The sequence below is a fragment of the Brachionichthys hirsutus genome, chromosome 4, assembly GCF_040956055.1.
Source record: "Brachionichthys hirsutus isolate HB-005 chromosome 4, CSIRO-AGI_Bhir_v1, whole genome shotgun sequence".
Taxonomy (NCBI): domain Eukaryota; kingdom Metazoa; phylum Chordata; class Actinopteri; order Lophiiformes; family Brachionichthyidae; genus Brachionichthys; species Brachionichthys hirsutus.
In genome coordinates this window covers 16769420-16786616 of record NC_090900.1, presented here as the reverse complement: position 1 = coordinate 16786616, position 17197 = coordinate 16769420, and the positions used below count along the sequence as shown (strand labels likewise).

Genomic DNA, 17197 nt, shown 5'->3' with positions numbered 1-17197 from the left:
ACGTTAGCATCTTGAAGCTAGTCGCGCGAGCCATCAACAACCTAGTGATTGAGCTGCTGTTCATTTTAAATATTGGTATTTAATATTTCCTGTTGCACTAGTCCAAGTCCAAAGTGAACAAAGTATTTTATTTATTATGTGAATGTTCAAGCTACACCACAGAAGAGTTAAATGTTGAGATAAGATCATTAAAATAAAAGATAAGGGACATCCTGGATCCGTTTCTTCACTCGTCTGTATTAAAGAAGTACCGGATCAAATGACTCGGGGGTAAAACAACCTGATCGGGACACGCCTAAATTGCATATCACTATAATCATTTAATTTAATATCAATGTCTGACCGATTTCCACAAGAAACAAACTTGAATTGATTGATTATAGTTTTTATTGAACATTAAAACGTTTTTTCCACCAGCTTGTCTTCAGCGTGACGAGACACCTCAGTGTTTCAATCATCAATCAATGTTCCACAGCGAGGTTGAGAGAAGGTTTAGACCCCTGCTGTCAGCGCTCACGACTCCAGCCTGCATCTCCGACAGCAGCCACGGCGACCTGCCGACCCCGACGACGGCATCTCGCCCGGATGAACTTCAGGCAACAATCGTGTTCTTCTGATGTCGTCATCTTCACCTTCAGGTTTCCATGGCATCGGAAGAGATCTTTACTTTAGTTGTAATTTCTGTTTGGGAAAAGGGGTTGGAATCTTCCAGCAGTGAAAGGTCAAGATCTGGTAAGGGAGGCCTCCAGAACCGGAAGGAATTGTAGGCACAGTCTTCATCAGCCTGAGGGGGATGAGAAGGATGGAGCTCGTGAAAAAACATCCAGTGCTGTGAAAGGTGAACCCAGTCTGGGCTGAATCTCTACTGGGAAAGAATTTAAAAGTAACTGGGAATACAATAAACTACACAACAGTAAAGGCTGACACCTAGTGGACACTTACTGCCATCAACTGTTCAACAGCGTTTTGCCAACTGAAGTTTACTCACCCAACGAGGAGCCCTCGGACAATGGTTAAAGTCACCAATGACCTTTACTAGCGTCTGATAATGGACTTGTCTCCGTGCTTATTTTATTAGATCTCAGTGCAGCCTTTGACACAATAGATTATCAGATTCTGTTACAGAGGCTGGAACAATCTGTTGCTGTTAGAGGATCTGCATTGAACTGGTTTAGATCATATTTATCTGATAGATTTCAGTTTGTACGTGTTCATGATGAATCTTCTACGTACACTGAAGTTAAATATGGAGTTCCACAGGGTTCAGTGCTTGGACCTATTCTGTTCACGCTGTATATGCTTCCCTTAGGTAACATTATTAAGAAACATAGCATAAATTTCCACTGCTATGCGGACGATACTCAATTGTACCTGTCAGTTCAGCCAGACAAAGTCGATCAGTTGGTTAGACTTCAGACGTGCCTTAAGGACATTAACTCCTGGACGACCGAGAACTTCCTGTTATTAAATCTAAATAAAACTGAGGTTCTGGTTCTTGGAACAAAGCATCTCAGAAATGTCTGTTCTAGTGTTGTAGTTGAACTAGATGGCGTCTCAGTGTCCACCAGCACCACGTCCAAGAATCTGGGGGTAATCTTTGATCAGGACCTGTCATTTCAGTCCCAGATAAAGCACGTTTCAAGGACTGCGTTCTTTCACCTTCGGAATATTTCAAATAGTCCATGCTTTTGTGACTTCCAGACTGGACTACTGCAACTCCTTACTGTCCGGCTGCCCAAAAGGTCGATTAAACATCTGCAGCTAATCCAGAACGCAGCAGCTCGGGTTCTGATCCAGAACGCAGCAGCTCGGGTTCTGATCCAGAACGCAGCACATAGTGAGTAGTTCTATTGTTCAGTACACATGGTGAGTAGTTCAATTGTTCAGTACACATGGTGAGTAGTTCAATTGTTCAGTACACATGGTGAGTAGTTCTATTGTTCAGTACACATGGTGAGTAGTTCAATTGTTCAGTACACATGGTGAGTAGTTCCCTTGTTCAGAATCAGAATCAGAAGTGGTTTATTGCCGTTGTCAGTGAGGGTTCACAGACTAGGAACGTTTCTCGGTGAAGTCGTGCTACATCTAACATTAATGACAAAATACAAAGTACAAACGGTGTACTCACCATGTGTACTAAACAATAGAACTACAATAGAACAACTCACCATGTGTACTGAACAATAGAACTACAATAGAACAACTCACCATGTGTACTGAACAATGGAACTACTCACTATGTGCAATAACAAATGTGCAATAACTAATGTTCTATTTGCAAAGTACTCGACAATCTCTCTGTTGATCACTTTAAATCTGTGTCGTTTTAGTCTGCCTTTGTTTTATTACTTGAATTTTCTAATCTCATTGTGTAGCCACTATGCAAGGACAATAAAGGCTTTCTATTCTATCTCGGGTTCTGATCCAGACAGACAGAGAACACATGTCCCCCGTTCTGGCTTCCTGTTAGAGTCAGGAGGTCCCACGTAGCTCTACAAGGTTCACGATGCCATATTTATCAGAATCAGAACACTTTAATAATCCCAGAGGGAAATTATATCAGCAACAAAGACAGAATAATCAACAGTAATGGACAAAGAAACAATAATATATACAAGTACTCAAAGATCAATAGAAGGATACAGTGATCTGACACAGGAAGAAAAGGCCTTCCATGTCTTTCAGGGTTTTTTGGGGGGGGTCTCTGTCTCATTGTACTCTGAGTGCTCCTTTGTTGTACTGATGGGGGGGTGATGATACTGGACACAACGTCCCTCCAACGTGGAATGTTGTTGAATCTCCAAGTCTAGAAATACGTCATGGACACGTCAAACGGTGACGTGTCCATGAAGCTCCCCCCCCTTCCTTGCTTCTTCTGCGTTTATGTACCGGTAGTTATTATTAGCACGCATCGCACCTGTAACCTGGCAGGTCAATCTTTACAAAGGTTAAAGGTCGACACCTAGCGGACACTTATCGATATGACATGGCACCGCTTCGTCTGCAGAGCTAATCGATGACACTTGGATTGGCTGATCAGTCGCTTACCGTACCGGCGTCTCGAGGACGAGCGGCCTCCGGGGCCACGCGGTCGTCCCGGGGTCGTCTCTTGGCGCTGAGGCGGTCCTGGAACCTCCCGGAAGCCGGCGGGACATGGCGGACAGCGTGCTCTTGTCCCTCCGGTTCTTCGGGGTAGTGCGGCCTCTTCCTCGAGCGGGGACTCCCGCCCCCGGTGGGGGCCGTGCTTCCTAGCTGCATGCTAACGCTGCAGATGGGGCTGTAGCATCTTTTGGAGGCGGCGTCGTGCAGCAGGATGTCCTCGGCTGTCCTCTTCGCCATGATTGTCCACTGGTACTCTGTGGACTGCCGAACGTCCAGGACGGGGAGTCGGTTCATGACACGCATTCCAGATAGCCAATGAGAGGAGAGACCAAGCCAGCATGGCGGCCGGATGTAGAACGCCTTGAACGACCGCCTCTTCCTGCGCAGCACCAGATGCTCTTCTTCATCCACGAAACAAACCAAACTCCTCCTTCATGAGCAATGACGTCAGCGCGGTGAGACTGATGGAGCAATAGAAGCCTTTGATTGGTGGATACACGAGATTACTGCGTGTTCTGTAAATTACCACTGCTGTGGTTTCTGTGCCATCTTTTTTCTAAAAGACTCAATAAGAATAAAAAAAACTTCCAAGAATTTTTAAAAAATTTTACGTTGCAAAAACCCAAACAGGCCACGAGGTAAACCCTCCAACTGTCTGTCCAGTCCCATCGGGCCTTAATCCTCAGCTGACCAACCACGGAAACCCACCAGAAAGCAACCCACTCATAAAATAGTGGATCATCGATATCCATCAATATAAAGTCCAGAACTGAAAATGGACAGAAGACATACTTCACCCTGGTTCCCTTTGACCCAGTAAACCAGGCCGTTCAGTCCTGGTTCCCTCTGACCCAGTAAACCAGGCCGTTCAGTCCTGGTTCCCTCTGACCCAGTAAACCAGGCCGTTCAGTCCTGGTTCCCTCTGACCCAGTAAACCAGGCCGTTCAGGCCTGGTTCCCTCTGACCCAGTAAACCAGGCCGTTCAGTCCTGGTTCCCTCTGACCCAGTAAACCAGGCCGTTCAGTCCTGGTTCCCTTTGACCCAGTAAACCAGGCCGTTCAGTCCTGGTTCCCTCTGACCCAGTAAACCAGGCCGTTCAGTCCTGGTTCCCTCTGACCCAGTAAACCAAGCCGTTCAGTCCTGGTTCCCTCTGACCCAGTAAACCAGGCCGTTCAGTCCTGGAAAGATATCCATCTTCAAGTCTGGAATCAATACTCTTAAATGTTTGCTTTATTGTTCAGCGAGATTAGAAAAAAAATGGAATTCATTTCCACTTTAAGAGTCTTCAGCATCAACAATCGTGGAAAGTTGAAACATGCTTTGTTTCCCTCGCCGAAGGGGAGGCGAGGGTATTGCAATCGGGTCTGTTTGTCTGTCCGAGCACATAACCCAAAAACTAGTGACCCGATCGACTTGACATTTTTACACAAGCAAGGTTCTGTCCGTGGCTCGGTCCTCCCCGAGAATGGCGTTGATCCAGATTCTAGAATCTCGTAAAGGATTCTTTAACGTTGCGAGATAGGGCACTTGGAGGCGAGGGTCTGCAATCTCTGATTGATCAGCTTGTTTACAGTTGCAATATTGACTGATGAATAGCAACAGGATCAATAGTGGATGAACAGAATGTCAGGTGAAAGGCGATGAGAATGATCAAGTTCTAAAATCTCCTGTGCGTGTCTGTGGACCGCTAGCACAGGGCAGCAACCCACGTGGACGCCTTTCAGGTGTGGACGTCCACAGCCCACTTGTCCCGGAACAGCAGGACTCGTCCTGCGGGGATCGGGGCACGTCTGATGTCTCATAGAATATAAATATGTCCTCTTTGAGGGCTCCAGGTGTCCTCGTCATGTCAGGACGTCGGTGTCGTCGTGCCGTGGAGACTTCGCAGCCGGTGGAGAACACTGGTCCTCACCGTCAGAGAACAGATCTTCGGGTTTCCGTGCCACAAAGAAGACGCAGTCATAAACGTATCTCAACATAGAGCGGTTGTTCTCCGTGTAGGTGGTCTGGAGCGACTCCTTCTCCACCTGCAGGGGGAACACGGGAAACAGCTGATGGCTAGATGCGCCGTGACGCTAGGCCGCGACTACCAGTTACAGGCTCACCTCGAGATGGAAGCCGAACTTCATGATGGCCGTCTTGATGTCGTCATAGCTGAGTTCAACAGAGAGCTCGTTGGCCATGTTCTCAAAGTGGTAGAGCAGCGGCCCTGAAGAGACAAGCAGAGGACACGCCTGAACCCAGTGTCCTCCAACAGGACAAAGACAGGCCCCTCAACCCGAACCCTGCCCCCTCTGAGCTGGCGGAGGAGCTGCCAGATTACCATCTGCATTGAGGACAGGAGGTGGCGGCACGCTAGCCAGTACGCATTCTAGTGTTTGTCTTACTCACCCAGGTTGATCCACACCCCCCCAGGTTTAAGAACCTTCCAGATGGTCTCCATGTACTCCATGACATTATGAGCCGTGTCAATAAAGAAGCAGGTCGCCACACAGTCCCAGGAATCTGTCCAAGACACACAAACATGACGCCATATTCACAATTATGGAAGACGGCTGTTCCTGTGAAGGTCCGGCTCGCAGAGTCTGGACCGTCATATCAAACCCTCAAACCTAACGCATACTGCCCCCCAAGGGTGGAACTGTTTGACTCCTGCCCTCAAAACATGCACCTCTTTGGCCTCCTTCAAAACGGCCCTAAAAATACACCTTTTAGGGGGACAGAAACGGAGATAGTCATCACGACTCTCTCCGGATCAACCCCCCCCTCCCCTTTTTGTCCACCTACGTTGTACATACTAAGTGTCTTTTTAACTTATTGTTATTTTGCATCAATTGAGTAATTTAATATTAGTTTTATTTGTACTGTTAAATGTCGATGATTTATGTACGAAGGACTTTCAACGGAAACAAGACCGCACACCTTGCATGGTAGTCTAATTTATCATGTTTTATTACCCCCCCCCCCCCCCCCAGGGAAAACAGAGACCCAAGAAGACAATTAATCGCCCGTCCTGTCTCTAGCCTACGGGCGAGAGGCGGGGCACACCCTGGACATGTCACCAACACACCTACGGATACTTTGGCGTGATCAGCTCACACTGAGAACATACAAACACCACACAGAAAGGAGTCGAACCAAGAGCCTTCCTGCTGTGAGGCGACAGCGCTACTCACTGCGCCACCCAGAAATCATCTCGTCACAGGAAAACCAAATCCACTTTGTTTCAGGTCATTTCAATAGGAGCTCTGAGGAAAGCCCCCTCTGCCCGGGTCACCCTGTTACTTTGGGATGAGGTCATGTTCTTACAGATTGTTGGGACACTTCTGTTCCAGGTGTGACTGAACCGGGACCCGTTAACTGACCTGCTTCCCTGTAAACCTCCACAAAGTCCCCTGCTACCATGGAGAAGTCTGCATGTTGTGGTAAGCTCTGTGGGTTGATGTCGGGGAACCTGATAGGTCGCGTTTGGTCGCAGGACTTCTTGTTGTTGCTGAACTGGTGGATCCAGGGGTACAGGGTCAGAGAGTTCACCTGTTCACACCTGAAAGGAGCAGAAGAGCGTCACAGCCGGAGACATGGCGTGACGTTCTGGAGAGCATGAGGTCAGAATTGTGCTGCCAACAAACCAATGTTTGAAGTATCTATGTGAGAACTAACACATCCAGCATGGAGGCACAGGTGTGTTGGGTCAGGGTACGGGGCGTACCTGTTGAGCACGAAGTTGGAAGAGAACAGCATGAAGAAACTCCATTCGTTGCCCTGGCAGATATACCCCAGCCGGGCAATCTCCCAGGCTAGACGGCCAAGTCCGGCACCCGGAACCAGCACGCTCACCTTAGACACATCGCTGACATAATGAAATGTACAAAATGCACATATAACAAGGACAAAGTCACCTTATCTGAACGAGCACGCTTTTGTGTTGACAGTGTCCTTGTTGTGGTGTCATGAGCGACCTCTGGTTCTTACTATCGGTCACTGGGGAACAGTCTCTGGATCTCCCGGATGATGGGCCGGTAGCTGGACGCCCTCTCTGCCTGGCCCGCCTCGCTCCAGTCCCGGACAAACTGCTTTATGGTCGACTTCAGCTTGTCCATGTCGAAAGTAGTGGATGGGCGGACCTTCTGCTGCTCCTCCTGGAAGGTCGAAGAACACATGATGTCCTAAAATACACTCCTCAGTCCAGCCTGTGTGGGTACTAGTAAGACGCAAACTCTACCGGTACCAGGCCAGCCTGTGTGGGCACGAGTAGGACGAGAACACTACCGGTACCAGGCCAGCCTGTGTGGGCACTAGTAAGACGCAAACTCTACCGGTACCAGTCCAGCCTGTGTGGGCACTAGTAGGACGCAAACTCTACCGTTACCAAGCCAGCCTGTGTGTGCACTAGTAGGACGCAAACTCTACTGGTACCAAGCCAGCCTGTGTGGGCACTAGTAGGACGCAAACTCTACCGTTACCAAGCCAGCCTGTGTGTGCACTAGTAGGACGCAAACTCTACCGGTACCAAGCCAGCCGGTGTGTGCACTAGTAGGACACGAACTCTACCGGTACCAGGCCAGCCTGTGTGGGCATGAGTAGGACGCGAACACTACCGGTACCAGGCCAGCCTGTGTGGGCACGAGTAGGACGCGAACACTACCGGTACCAGGCCAGCCTGTGTGTGCACTAGTAGGACGCAAACTCTACCGGTACCAAGCCAGCCTGTGTGGGCATGAGTAGGACGCGAACACTACCGGTACCAAGCCAGCCTGTGTGGGCATGAGTAGGACGCGAACACTACCGGTACCAGGCCAGCCTGTGTGGGCATGAGTAGGACGCGAACACTACCGTTACCAGGCCAGCCTGTGTGGGCACTAGTAAGACGCAAACTCTACCGGTACCAGGCCAGCCTGTGTGGGCACTAGTAGGACGCAAACTCTACCGGTACCAGGCCAGCCTGTGTGGGCACTAGTAGGACGCAAACTCTACCGGTACCAGGCCAGCCTGTGTGGGCACTAGTAAGACGCAAACTCTACCGTTACCAAGCCAGCCTGTGTGTGCACTAGTAGGACGCAAACTCTACCGGTACCAAGCCAGCCTGTGTGTGCACTAGTAGGACGCAAACTCTACCGGTACCAAGCCAGCCTGTGTGTGCACTAGTAGGACGCAAACTCTACCGGTACCAAGCCAGCCTGTGTGGGCATGAGTAGGACGCGAACACTACCGGTACCAAGCCAGCCTGTGTGTGCACTAGTAGGACGCAAACTCTACCGGTACCAGGCCAGCCTGTGTGGGCACGAGTAGGACGCGAACACTACCGGTACCAGGCCAGCCTGTGTGGGCACGAGTAGGACGCAAACACTACCGGTACCAGGCCAGCCTGTGTGGGCACTAGTAGGACGCAAACTCTACCGGTACCAAGCCAGCCTGTGTGTGCACTAGTAGGACGCAAACTCTACCGGTACCAAGCCAGCCTGTGTGTGCACTAGTAGGACGCAAACACTACCGGTACCAGGCCAGCCTGTGTGTGCACTAGTAGGACGCAAACTCTACCGGTACCAAGCCAGCCTGTGTGGGCATGAGTAGGACGCGAACACTACCGGTACCAGGCCAGCCTGTGTGGGCATGAGTAGGACGCGAACACTACCGTTACCAGGCCAGCCTGTGTGGGCACTAGTAAGACGCAAACTCTACCGGTACCAGGCCAGCCTGTGTGGGCACTAGTAAGACGCAAACTCTACCGGTACCAGGCCAGCCTGTGTGGGCACTAGTAGGACGCAAACTCTACCGGTACCAGGCCAGCCTGTGTGGGCACTAGTAAGACACAAACTCTACCGGTACCAGGCCAGCCTGTGTGGGCACTAGTAGGACGCAAACTCTACCGGTACCAGGCCAGCCTGTGTGGGCACTAGTAAGACGCAAACTCTACCGGTACCAGGCCAGCCTGTGTGGGCACTAGTAGGACGCAAACTCTACCGGTACCAGGCCAGCCTGTGTGGGCATGAGTAGGACGCAAACTCTACCGGTACCAGGCCAGCCTGTGTGGGCACTAGTAGGACGCAAACTCTACCGGTACCAGGCCAGCCTGTGTGGGCACTAGTAGGACGCAAACTCTACCGGTACCAGGCCAGCCTGTGTGGGCGTGAGTAGGACGCAAACTCTACCGGTACCAGGCCAGCCTGTGTGGGCACTAGTAGGACGCAAACTCTACCGGTACCAGGCCAGCCTTACCCGCTCGCCATACTCGATGTTCTCAAACATGTGGAGGCTGTTGTGGACGATGGCTTGCAGCAGCTCCTGGTTCTGGTCTGCACACCAGCGGACCTGGACCAGGTTGAGTAGAACATTGGGCAGCAGGTTCTGGTGGTGCTGTGGTAGGCTCTGAAACTGCCGCTCGGCACGCTTCACCTGTTCATTGACATGGACTCTGACAAACAGAACAACTGTTACTATGGTTACAGCAGCTGTCCCATCACTGACTTCCCATGCGTGTCTCATGAACCCATTGTCACACAGAACCAGAACACGAAGGGGGCAGCACATCGACAGAGCAAGAAGCCGACGGGCTATCGCGACTGTTAGCTCAGTTGGCAGTGGCGCTAATGGAAGCCTTGCGTCTCCCTGGACGGTGACCTCTGACCTCAGAGCATGGGACAGCAAAAGAGACGATGAAGAGAAGCTCAATTACAGAACGACGCAGGATTGACTGGGCTGTTTCATGTCGACGACCCGAAACCCAAATGAGTCTAGAAACACGGGAACTGTTCCTTTAAGTCTTTTCAAAATGCATGTGGAAGAATGTTCTTGAACTGGATTGAGAAGAAGCAGTGTAACGACAGATATATAAGGTTAATATTGTTTAGATAAATAAGTAATTGTATTTTGAGTTCGTGCTTTTGTTTTGTCAACTGTTTCGTAAGTTTGTGCTCTTATTTTCTTAACCTTGTAACCCGATGCTAAGAACGGTAGTGCGCGAGTGAGAGAGAACAACAACAGGAAAGACGGAACGAGAGAGAACAACAGGAAAGACAGAACACGAGAGAGAACGACAACAGGAAAGACGGAACACGAGAGAGAACGACAACAGGAAAGACGGAACACGAGAGAGAACGACAACAGGAAAGACGGAACACAAGAGAGAACAACAACAGGAAAGACGGAACACGAGAGAGAACAACAACAGGAAAGACGGAACACGAGAGAGAACAACAACAGGAAAGACGGAACACGAGAGAGAACAACAACAGGAAAGACGGAACACGAGAGAGAACAACAGGAAAGACGGAACACGAGAGAGAACAACAACAGGAAAGACGGAACGCAAGAGAGAACAACAACAGGAAAGACAGAACGCGAGAGAGAACAACAGGAAAGACGGAACGCGAGAGAGAACAACAACAGGAAAGACGGAACACGAGAGAGAACAACAGGAAAGACAGAACGCGAGAGAGAACAACAGGAAAGACGGAACGCGAGAGAGAACAACAACAGGAAAGACGGAACACGAGAGAGAACAACAGGAAAGACGGAACACGAGAGAGAACAACAGGAAAGACGGAACGCGAGAGAACAACAACAGGAAAGACAGAACACGAGAGAGAACAACAACAGGAAAGACGGAACACGAGAGAGAACAACAACAGGAAAGACGGAACACAAGAGAGAACAACAACAGGAAAGACGGAACGCGAGAGAGAACAACAACAGGAAAGACGGAACGCGAGAGAACAACAACAGGAAAGACGGAACGCGAGAGAGAACAACAACAGGAAAGACGGAACTCGAGAGAGAGAACAACAGGAAAGACGGAACGAGAGAGAACGACAACAGGAAAGACGGAACACGAGAGAGAACAACAGGAAAGACGGAACGAGAGAGAACGACAACAGGAAAGACGGAACACGAGAGAGAACAACAGGAAAGACAGAACGAGAGAGAACGACAACAGGAAAGACGGAACGAGAGAGAACAACAGGAAAGACGGAACGAGAGAGAACGACAACAGGAAAGACGGAACACGAGAGAGAACAACAGGAAAGACAGAACACGAGAGAGAACAACAGGAAAGACGGAACACGAGAGAGAACAACAACAGGAAAGACGGAACACGAGAGAGAACAACAACAGGAAAGACGGAACATGAGAGAGAACAACAGGAAAGACAGAACACGAGAGAGAACAACAGGAAAGACGGAACACGAGAGAGAACAACAGGAAAGACAGAACACGAGAGAGAACAACAGGAAAGACGGAACACGAGAGAGAACAACAGGAAAGACGGAACACGAGAGAGAACAACAGGAAAGACGGAACACGAGAGAGAACAACAACAGGAAAGATGGAACACGAGAGAGAACAACAGGAAAGACGGAACACGAGAGAGAACAACAGGAAAGACGGAACACGAGAGAGAACAACAGGAAAGACGGAACACGAGAGAGAACAACAACAGGAAAGACGGAACACGAGAGAGAACAACAGGAAAGACGGAACGCGAGAGAGAACAACAACAGGAAAGACGGAACGCGAGAGAGAACAACAACAGGAAAGACGGAACGCGAGAGAGAACAACAACAGGAAAGACGGAACGCGAGAGAACAACAACAGGAAAGACGGAACGCGAGAGAACAACAACAGGAAAGACGGAACGCGAGAGAGAACAACAACAGGAAAGACGGAACTCGAGAGAGAGAACAACAGGAAAGACGGAACGCGAGAGAGAACAACAACAGGAAAGACGGAACACGAGAGAGAACAACAACAGGAAAGACGGAACACGAGAGAGAACAACAGGAAAGACGGAACACGAGAGAGAACAACAGGAAAGACGGAACACGAGAGAGAACAGGAAAGACGGACTTCGCCAAAGGAAATTATTTAATGTTTTAGCATCGGTTGATTGAGGAACAAGGTAAATGTGATTGTATCTGTGTAATAGTTGTATTTTAGATATTTAAATGTTTAAATCGTATTTTATGGTAAGGATTGTGTGTCAATGTTTGAGTTATGGATGGTAACGGTTGAATGATGGTTAACTTTATTGTGTTGTTATTTGTTTTCATAGCTCTTACGTTGGTTAATGGACGAAGGTCAAAATAAACAATTCAACCACCAGTCCTGCATTTTTACGCCAAGAGCCGTTAAACACAGCAGATCCTCCTCCTCCTCATCCTCATCCTCATCATCCTCCTCCTCCTCCCAGCACCCCCCACCCCAGAATGACGGTCTGGCCAGAACGTCATTCACCCCCCGGGGGGGCCATTCTGTGAGTCTACGCGCGTTACCGTGACGGTCCTGTCAGACTGAGGTGTGGGATGAAAGTGATGACCAATGATGATCAATGCGTTTGTAACTCGAGCCGAGCGCCCCGCTATCGACCCGCTATCGACCCGCCCCGCTAGCGCCCCGCTATCGCCCCGCTATCGACCTGCTATCGACACGCCCCGCTAGCGCCCCGCTATCGCCCCGCTATCGACCCGCTATCGCCCCGCTATCGCCCCGCCCCGCTAGCGCCCCGCTATCGCCCCGCTATCGACCCGCTATCGACCCGCTATCGACCCGCTATCGACCCGCTATCGACCCGCTATCGCCCCGCTATCGACCCGCTATCGACCCGCTATCGCCCCGCCCCGCTAGCGCCCCGCTATCGCCCCGCTATCGACCCGCTATCGACCCGCTGGCGTTGCGAGGCTCGCGCTCCGTTCCTCACCTGTAAAACCTGAACGCGTCGATGATCCTCCAGAAATGCTGCCGCTCCAGCCGCGCCTCGTCCTCCGGGCTGGACTTCACCCTCTCTTTGTGGTAGTACGGCGGTCTCTCCGGCCGCTCTCCGGTGTCGGCCATGTTTGAAACACTCTGCTGTCCTATGAGAGCGCGACTAACTTCTTCATGGCTTCTGTTAATTCCGGTAGCCGAGAGTCTCCTTGTGGTGTCTTGCTGCCCCCTACAGGCGGTGGAGTGCACTGCAGCGAGTGGGAGCACAAGTATAGGAACACACTATTCAACAAACACCTGTACAGGTTAAAACAGTACAACACCTTTACAGGTTAAAACAGCAAACAACACATTTACAGTTTAAAACAGCAAACAACACCTTTACAGGTTAAAACAGCAAACAACACCTTTACAGGTTAAAACAGCAAACAACACCTTTACAGTTTAAAACAGCAAACAACACATTTACAGGTTAAAACAGCAAACAACACCTTTACAGTTTAAAACAGCAAACAACACCTTTACAGGTTAAAACAGCAAACAACACCTTTACAGGTTAAAACAGCAAACAACACCTTTACAGTTTAAAACAGCAAACAACACATTTACAGGTTAAAACAGCAAACAACACATTTACAGGTTAAAACAGCAAACAACACCTGTACAGTTTCACACAGCAAACAACACCTGTACAGTTTAAAACAGCAAACAACACCTGTACAGTTTAAAACAGCAAACAACACATTTACAGGTTAAAACAGCAAACAACACATTTACAGGTTAAAACAGCAAACAACACCTGTACAGTTTAAAACAGCAAACAACACATTTACAGGTTAAAACAGCAAACAACACCTGTACAGGTTCACACAGCAAACAACACCTGTACAGGTTAACACATATTACCAGTCCTTACCAATGCAATGGAGTAGAACAGTGCGGCCCCGCCTCCTCTTCTCATTGGATCAGGACATTTCAGTATTCCTGCTGCAGCTCGTCACATCTCATTTTTAAAGTTATTGATTACACAGGTAAGATGGAGCTTTTGGGAACACAACATCTAATTCTTTATCGCTTGTATCATCATTTTAAACCTTTTTGTTGTTGTTTGTATATAATCTCTTAGTCATTAAGACAATAATAAAGACAGGACGCAGAGGACTAATGTTCTTCTGATATTTAATCTGAGATGCAACAGCTGCGCTCCAGCTGTTTAAGATGTAGCATCGAGATCAAGGCTAATGTCGGCCCAATCAGAGTCAACATGAGACGCATTACAAACCACACCTGATTTAATATCTCTGTAACGGGTCTCATGATGATCTGATAACGTTCCTGATTCACTTTTAGGTTTCCATCCCGCTACTCTGCTCCTGTTGGGTCGACCATCTTGCCCAGGAAGAGGACGTTTTCTGTGTCGCGTTCAGTAACGATGACCATAAATGGCCGATCAAACTTCAACACCGGGATGTGGCGGATGGAATGAGGAGTGATTCCAATGCCTGTGGCAGCAGCAGCAGTGGCTCCAGCCTCGTCCACATCCAGGGCAGCCTTGTGCACCACCTGTGGAGCGATGCAGCGTGAGCAGCAACATAAGGAAGGAGGGACGTGTTAAACCACTTATTCTGTCCTTACGTCTGACACGGACAGATCTTGTCCCTCTGCAATACCCGAGAAATCTGCAGCACTGCCAAACATATCTGTCATTCCCATTTGCATCAACGCATCAGCCAGAGAGTACGAGGTCTTCATGGAAAACTTTGGAATAGATACTTGATATATCCTGAAAGGAAACAGACAAACAGAGAGTGAAGGATGTGATGGACAACACTGAGGAGTTTGTGCTGCTAAGAATTTATTATCTTCCAACCTGGGCTTCGTCCACCTCAGCCATTTGTTGATGTGACTGGGGCAAATGACGTTCTCCACAGCCTCCATATCGTTGGGCAACAGCAGCATCATGGAGTGGGAGCTGTTGAAGGGGAGGTGGAGGACTGACGTGTTCATCGTTTGGTCGTAATAGGTATCAAAGGTGTCCTCCATGTTCATCATTTTGACTGGAACCTTGGTATTCTCATCCACCGAGAACATTTCCTCCTTGGTGAGCTGTGGGTCAAAAGGTGTCGCCCACTCTCCTGTTTGACAGGAAGGAGCAGAATCAAAGGCAACTTAAGGTTGCTACTCAGCTAGCAGACAGCCCAGACCTTACCTTTAAAGTAGATGTAGCTGGTCAGATACATGACTGTGCTTGGATCAATGTCATCAACCAGCCTGTCGATCTTCCCTTTGGTCTTCTCCTCCACATACTTATTAATGGCATTGGCACTTTCTTTGGTTTGGGTGAAGTCTACCGTGAACCCATCTGCAGAGTACGACTGCATCAAGGTCTCCATGAACTCAGGACGAGGACTGAAGCGGTCGTCCACAAAGACAGCAGTCCCCTCGCTGACGGTTTCATCTGAAGTCTTTTCTGCCTTTTCCAGAAGCGTCTTGAAGACCTGGTCCACGTCTCTCTGGGTCAGTCGGGTGCTGTTGAAACCCAGACCGTTGAACAGCTGTCGGTGGGTCTCGCCCCGCGCTCCGACGGACAAAGCCGCCAAGGCGACCGACACGCTAACCGGGGAGTAGAAGATGTTCTTGCCTCGTGAATCAGCACGAGCTGCCAACGTTCTGTACAGACGGAAGGCCAACTCTTTGTTGGCCGCCGTCACCAATGAGATGCTATTGGCGGCGCCATCCTGGCGGGAACCGTGATCTGCATGGCCGTGGGTTCTCCATGCACAGACCACTGCCGACAGGAGCCACAGGTTCAGGGCTGCACGCGTCATTGTGAACTAAGAACAGGTTGAAGGTGGAGCGTTAGTCATTGGGGCTAATCAATATTAGCGACTGCATACATCGATTCCGATAAGAAGAATTCACAAGTTAACATCAGACAGTTTGGTTAAACCCGATTAAAGTGTGTGTCGAAAGCCTTCAGTCAAAAGCCCTTACCTCCTGGTGAACGTCCAGAACCGGACCGGCGGGACAGAGGCGTCCCTTTATGCCGCCGAGCCGCTGGACTTTGGCTTTGGTCTCTGTTTGCTCGGCCGCCGCCGGGAACTGATCTGAGTGTGATGAAGGCAAACAGCAGCCTCGTGTCCTCAAACGCACTCGAAGCTCACTGCTCTGAAGAAAGGGGGGTCATCAATACCGCCCGATCTCATCAGGCTCCAAGGGCTCGGACCGTCGATCGCACCGGCACCATACGTCTCCTATTCCAGCTGGGACAAGGGCATTGAAATCTTTGAAGGTCCCCATTATGGAGGTTTCGGGTCATTACTGACCCAAAGCACACAAAATAGACCATCCAGCGAATCCTGCGTAGTTTGGGTAGGTCTGTAATCTCCCCCCCTGTGATGTCACAGAGGGGGAACATGCACATGCATGCACATTCATTGCGATGAACTTAGTTTCAATTTCGTTCTCAGAGGCGTTTCTGACAGAGCTGCTTGAGACAGAAAAGAGGGACGCTGTCCTGCAGCATCTGCTTGAGACAGAAAAGAGGGACGCTGTCCTGCAGCATCTGTTTGAGACAGAAAAGAGGGACGCTGTCCTGCAGCATCTGTTTGAGACAGAAATGAGGGACGCTGTCCTGCAGCATCTGCTTGAGACAGAAATGAGGGACGCTGTCCTGCAGCATGTTTGAGACAGAAATGAGGGACGCTGTCCTGCAGCATCTGTTTGAGACAGGAATGAGGGACGCTGTCCTGCAGCATGTTTGAGACAGAAATGAGGGACGCTGTCCTGCAGCATCTGTTTGAGACAGGAATGAGGGACGCTGTCAAAGTCAAAGACTGTCTCAGATACTTCGTGTCCCTGTCTGGGGACTGCGTTAACTTTTGGTCCCGTCACGCTTGAGCTTTGATGAAGCTGGCTGGTTCTGAACTTTGGTTCTGTTGATTCTGTAAGTCCAGATGTGGTGATAACTGTCTAAACACAGGAGCATTCAGGGAACACGCGAGGAAGACTCCGGGCAACACGGCACCAGAGCCGACCCTTCATCACCTGACGAACACTCATCAGCGGAAGATCAATCCTGATGGTGGAGAGCCGTTAAAGTGAGTTTACGGCAACGTGCGCAGTACCGGAACCCACGTTCCACCAGATCAATAAAGGATCACTCGATCTCAGCGAGCACGGCGCCGCCGTTCAGAGGTCAACGGGTTCTGGGCCCACGCAGGCCGGCGGCGGCCCGAAGCCAATTCATCTTCCTGCTGATCAATCAGCCATCAAACACTCTGTGCATGAAACAGTTAAATAAAGTCCAGGCGATCGCAGGTCTGAAACATTCCGATCTTTCCCAGTCCCATCTCGAGTTGGAAACAGGAAGTGAACACAGGACACGCCTCCTTTT

The 17197-nt window shown here is 49.7% G+C and overlaps 3 protein-coding genes across 4 annotated transcripts; all 3 read right to left on the bottom strand.

Moving 5' to 3' along the window:
- Window positions 1-377: 377 nt before the first annotated feature.
- Window positions 378-3452, bottom strand: wu:fa19b12 (uncharacterized protein LOC560551 homolog). 2 transcript variants are annotated; one of them, XM_068738765.1, is made up of 2 exons: window positions 3049-3452; window positions 378-784 (listed from the first exon to the last, which is right to left on the bottom strand). In XM_068738765.1, the coding sequence occupies exons 1-2, from the start codon at window positions 3403-3405 to the stop codon at window positions 635-637; spliced, it is 507 nt and encodes a 168-aa protein (XP_068594866.1). In that variant the 5' UTR covers window positions 3406-3452; the 3' UTR covers window positions 378-634. The 2 variants fall into 2 exon arrangements, with proteins under 2 accessions (XP_068594866.1, XP_068594867.1); XM_068738766.1 differs by having other exon boundaries at window positions 660-784; window positions 3054-3452.
- Window positions 3453-4329: 877 nt separating this feature from the next.
- Window positions 4330-12930, bottom strand: carnmt1 (carnosine N-methyltransferase 1). The gene is made up of 8 exons (XM_068738611.1): window positions 12797-12930; window positions 9319-9514; window positions 7075-7241; window positions 6812-6952; window positions 6468-6646; window positions 5494-5607; window positions 5208-5311; window positions 4330-5129 (listed from the first exon to the last, which is right to left on the bottom strand). The coding sequence occupies exons 1-8, from the start codon at window positions 12928-12930 to the stop codon at window positions 4947-4949; spliced, it is 1218 nt and encodes a 405-aa protein (XP_068594712.1). The 3' UTR covers window positions 4330-4946.
- A 1233-nt stretch (window positions 12931-14163) lies between these two features.
- Window positions 14164-15629, bottom strand: LOC137893055 (serpin A3-8-like). Its single transcript, XM_068738485.1, has 4 exons — window positions 15011-15629; window positions 14672-14936; window positions 14437-14584; window positions 14164-14364 (listed from the first exon to the last, which is right to left on the bottom strand). The coding sequence occupies exons 1-4, from the start codon at window positions 15627-15629 to the stop codon at window positions 14164-14166; spliced, it is 1233 nt and encodes a 410-aa protein (XP_068594586.1).
- Between the last annotated feature and the right edge of the window lie 1568 nt (window positions 15630-17197).

Excerpts from the sequence above, each read along its gene's own strand:
- wu:fa19b12 (XM_068738765.1), bottom strand. The coding sequence starts at position 3,405 with ATGCGTGTCATGAACCGACTCCCCGTCCTGGACGTTCGGCAGTCCACA. Across the intron at positions 785-3,048 it reads GTCCTCGAGACGCCGGTACG|GCTGATGAAGACTGTGCCTA; the intron begins GTAAGCGACTGA and ends CATCCCCCTCAG.
- carnmt1 (XM_068738611.1), bottom strand. The coding sequence starts at position 12,930 with ATGGCCGACACCGGAGAGCGGCCGGAGAGACCGCCGTACTACCACAAA. Across the intron at positions 7,242-9,318 it reads ACATCGAGTATGGCGAGCGG|GAGGAGCAGCAGAAGGTCCG; the intron begins GTAAGGCTGGCC and ends TCGACCTTCCAG. Across the intron at positions 6,953-7,074 it reads CTGTTCCCCAGTGACCGATA|CGATGTGTCTAAGGTGAGCG; the intron begins GTAAGAACCAGA and ends TCATTATGTCAG.
- LOC137893055 (XM_068738485.1), bottom strand. The coding sequence starts at position 15,629 with ATGACGCGTGCAGCCCTGAACCTGTGGCTCCTGTCGGCAGTGGTCTGT. Across the intron at positions 14,937-15,010 it reads CAGCTACATCTACTTTAAAG|GAGAGTGGGCGACACCTTTT; the intron begins GTAAGGTCTGGG and ends CCTGTCAAACAG. Across the intron at positions 14,365-14,436 it reads AAGATCTGTCCGTGTCAGAC|GTGGTGCACAAGGCTGCCCT; the intron begins GTAAGGACAGAA and ends ATCGCTCCACAG.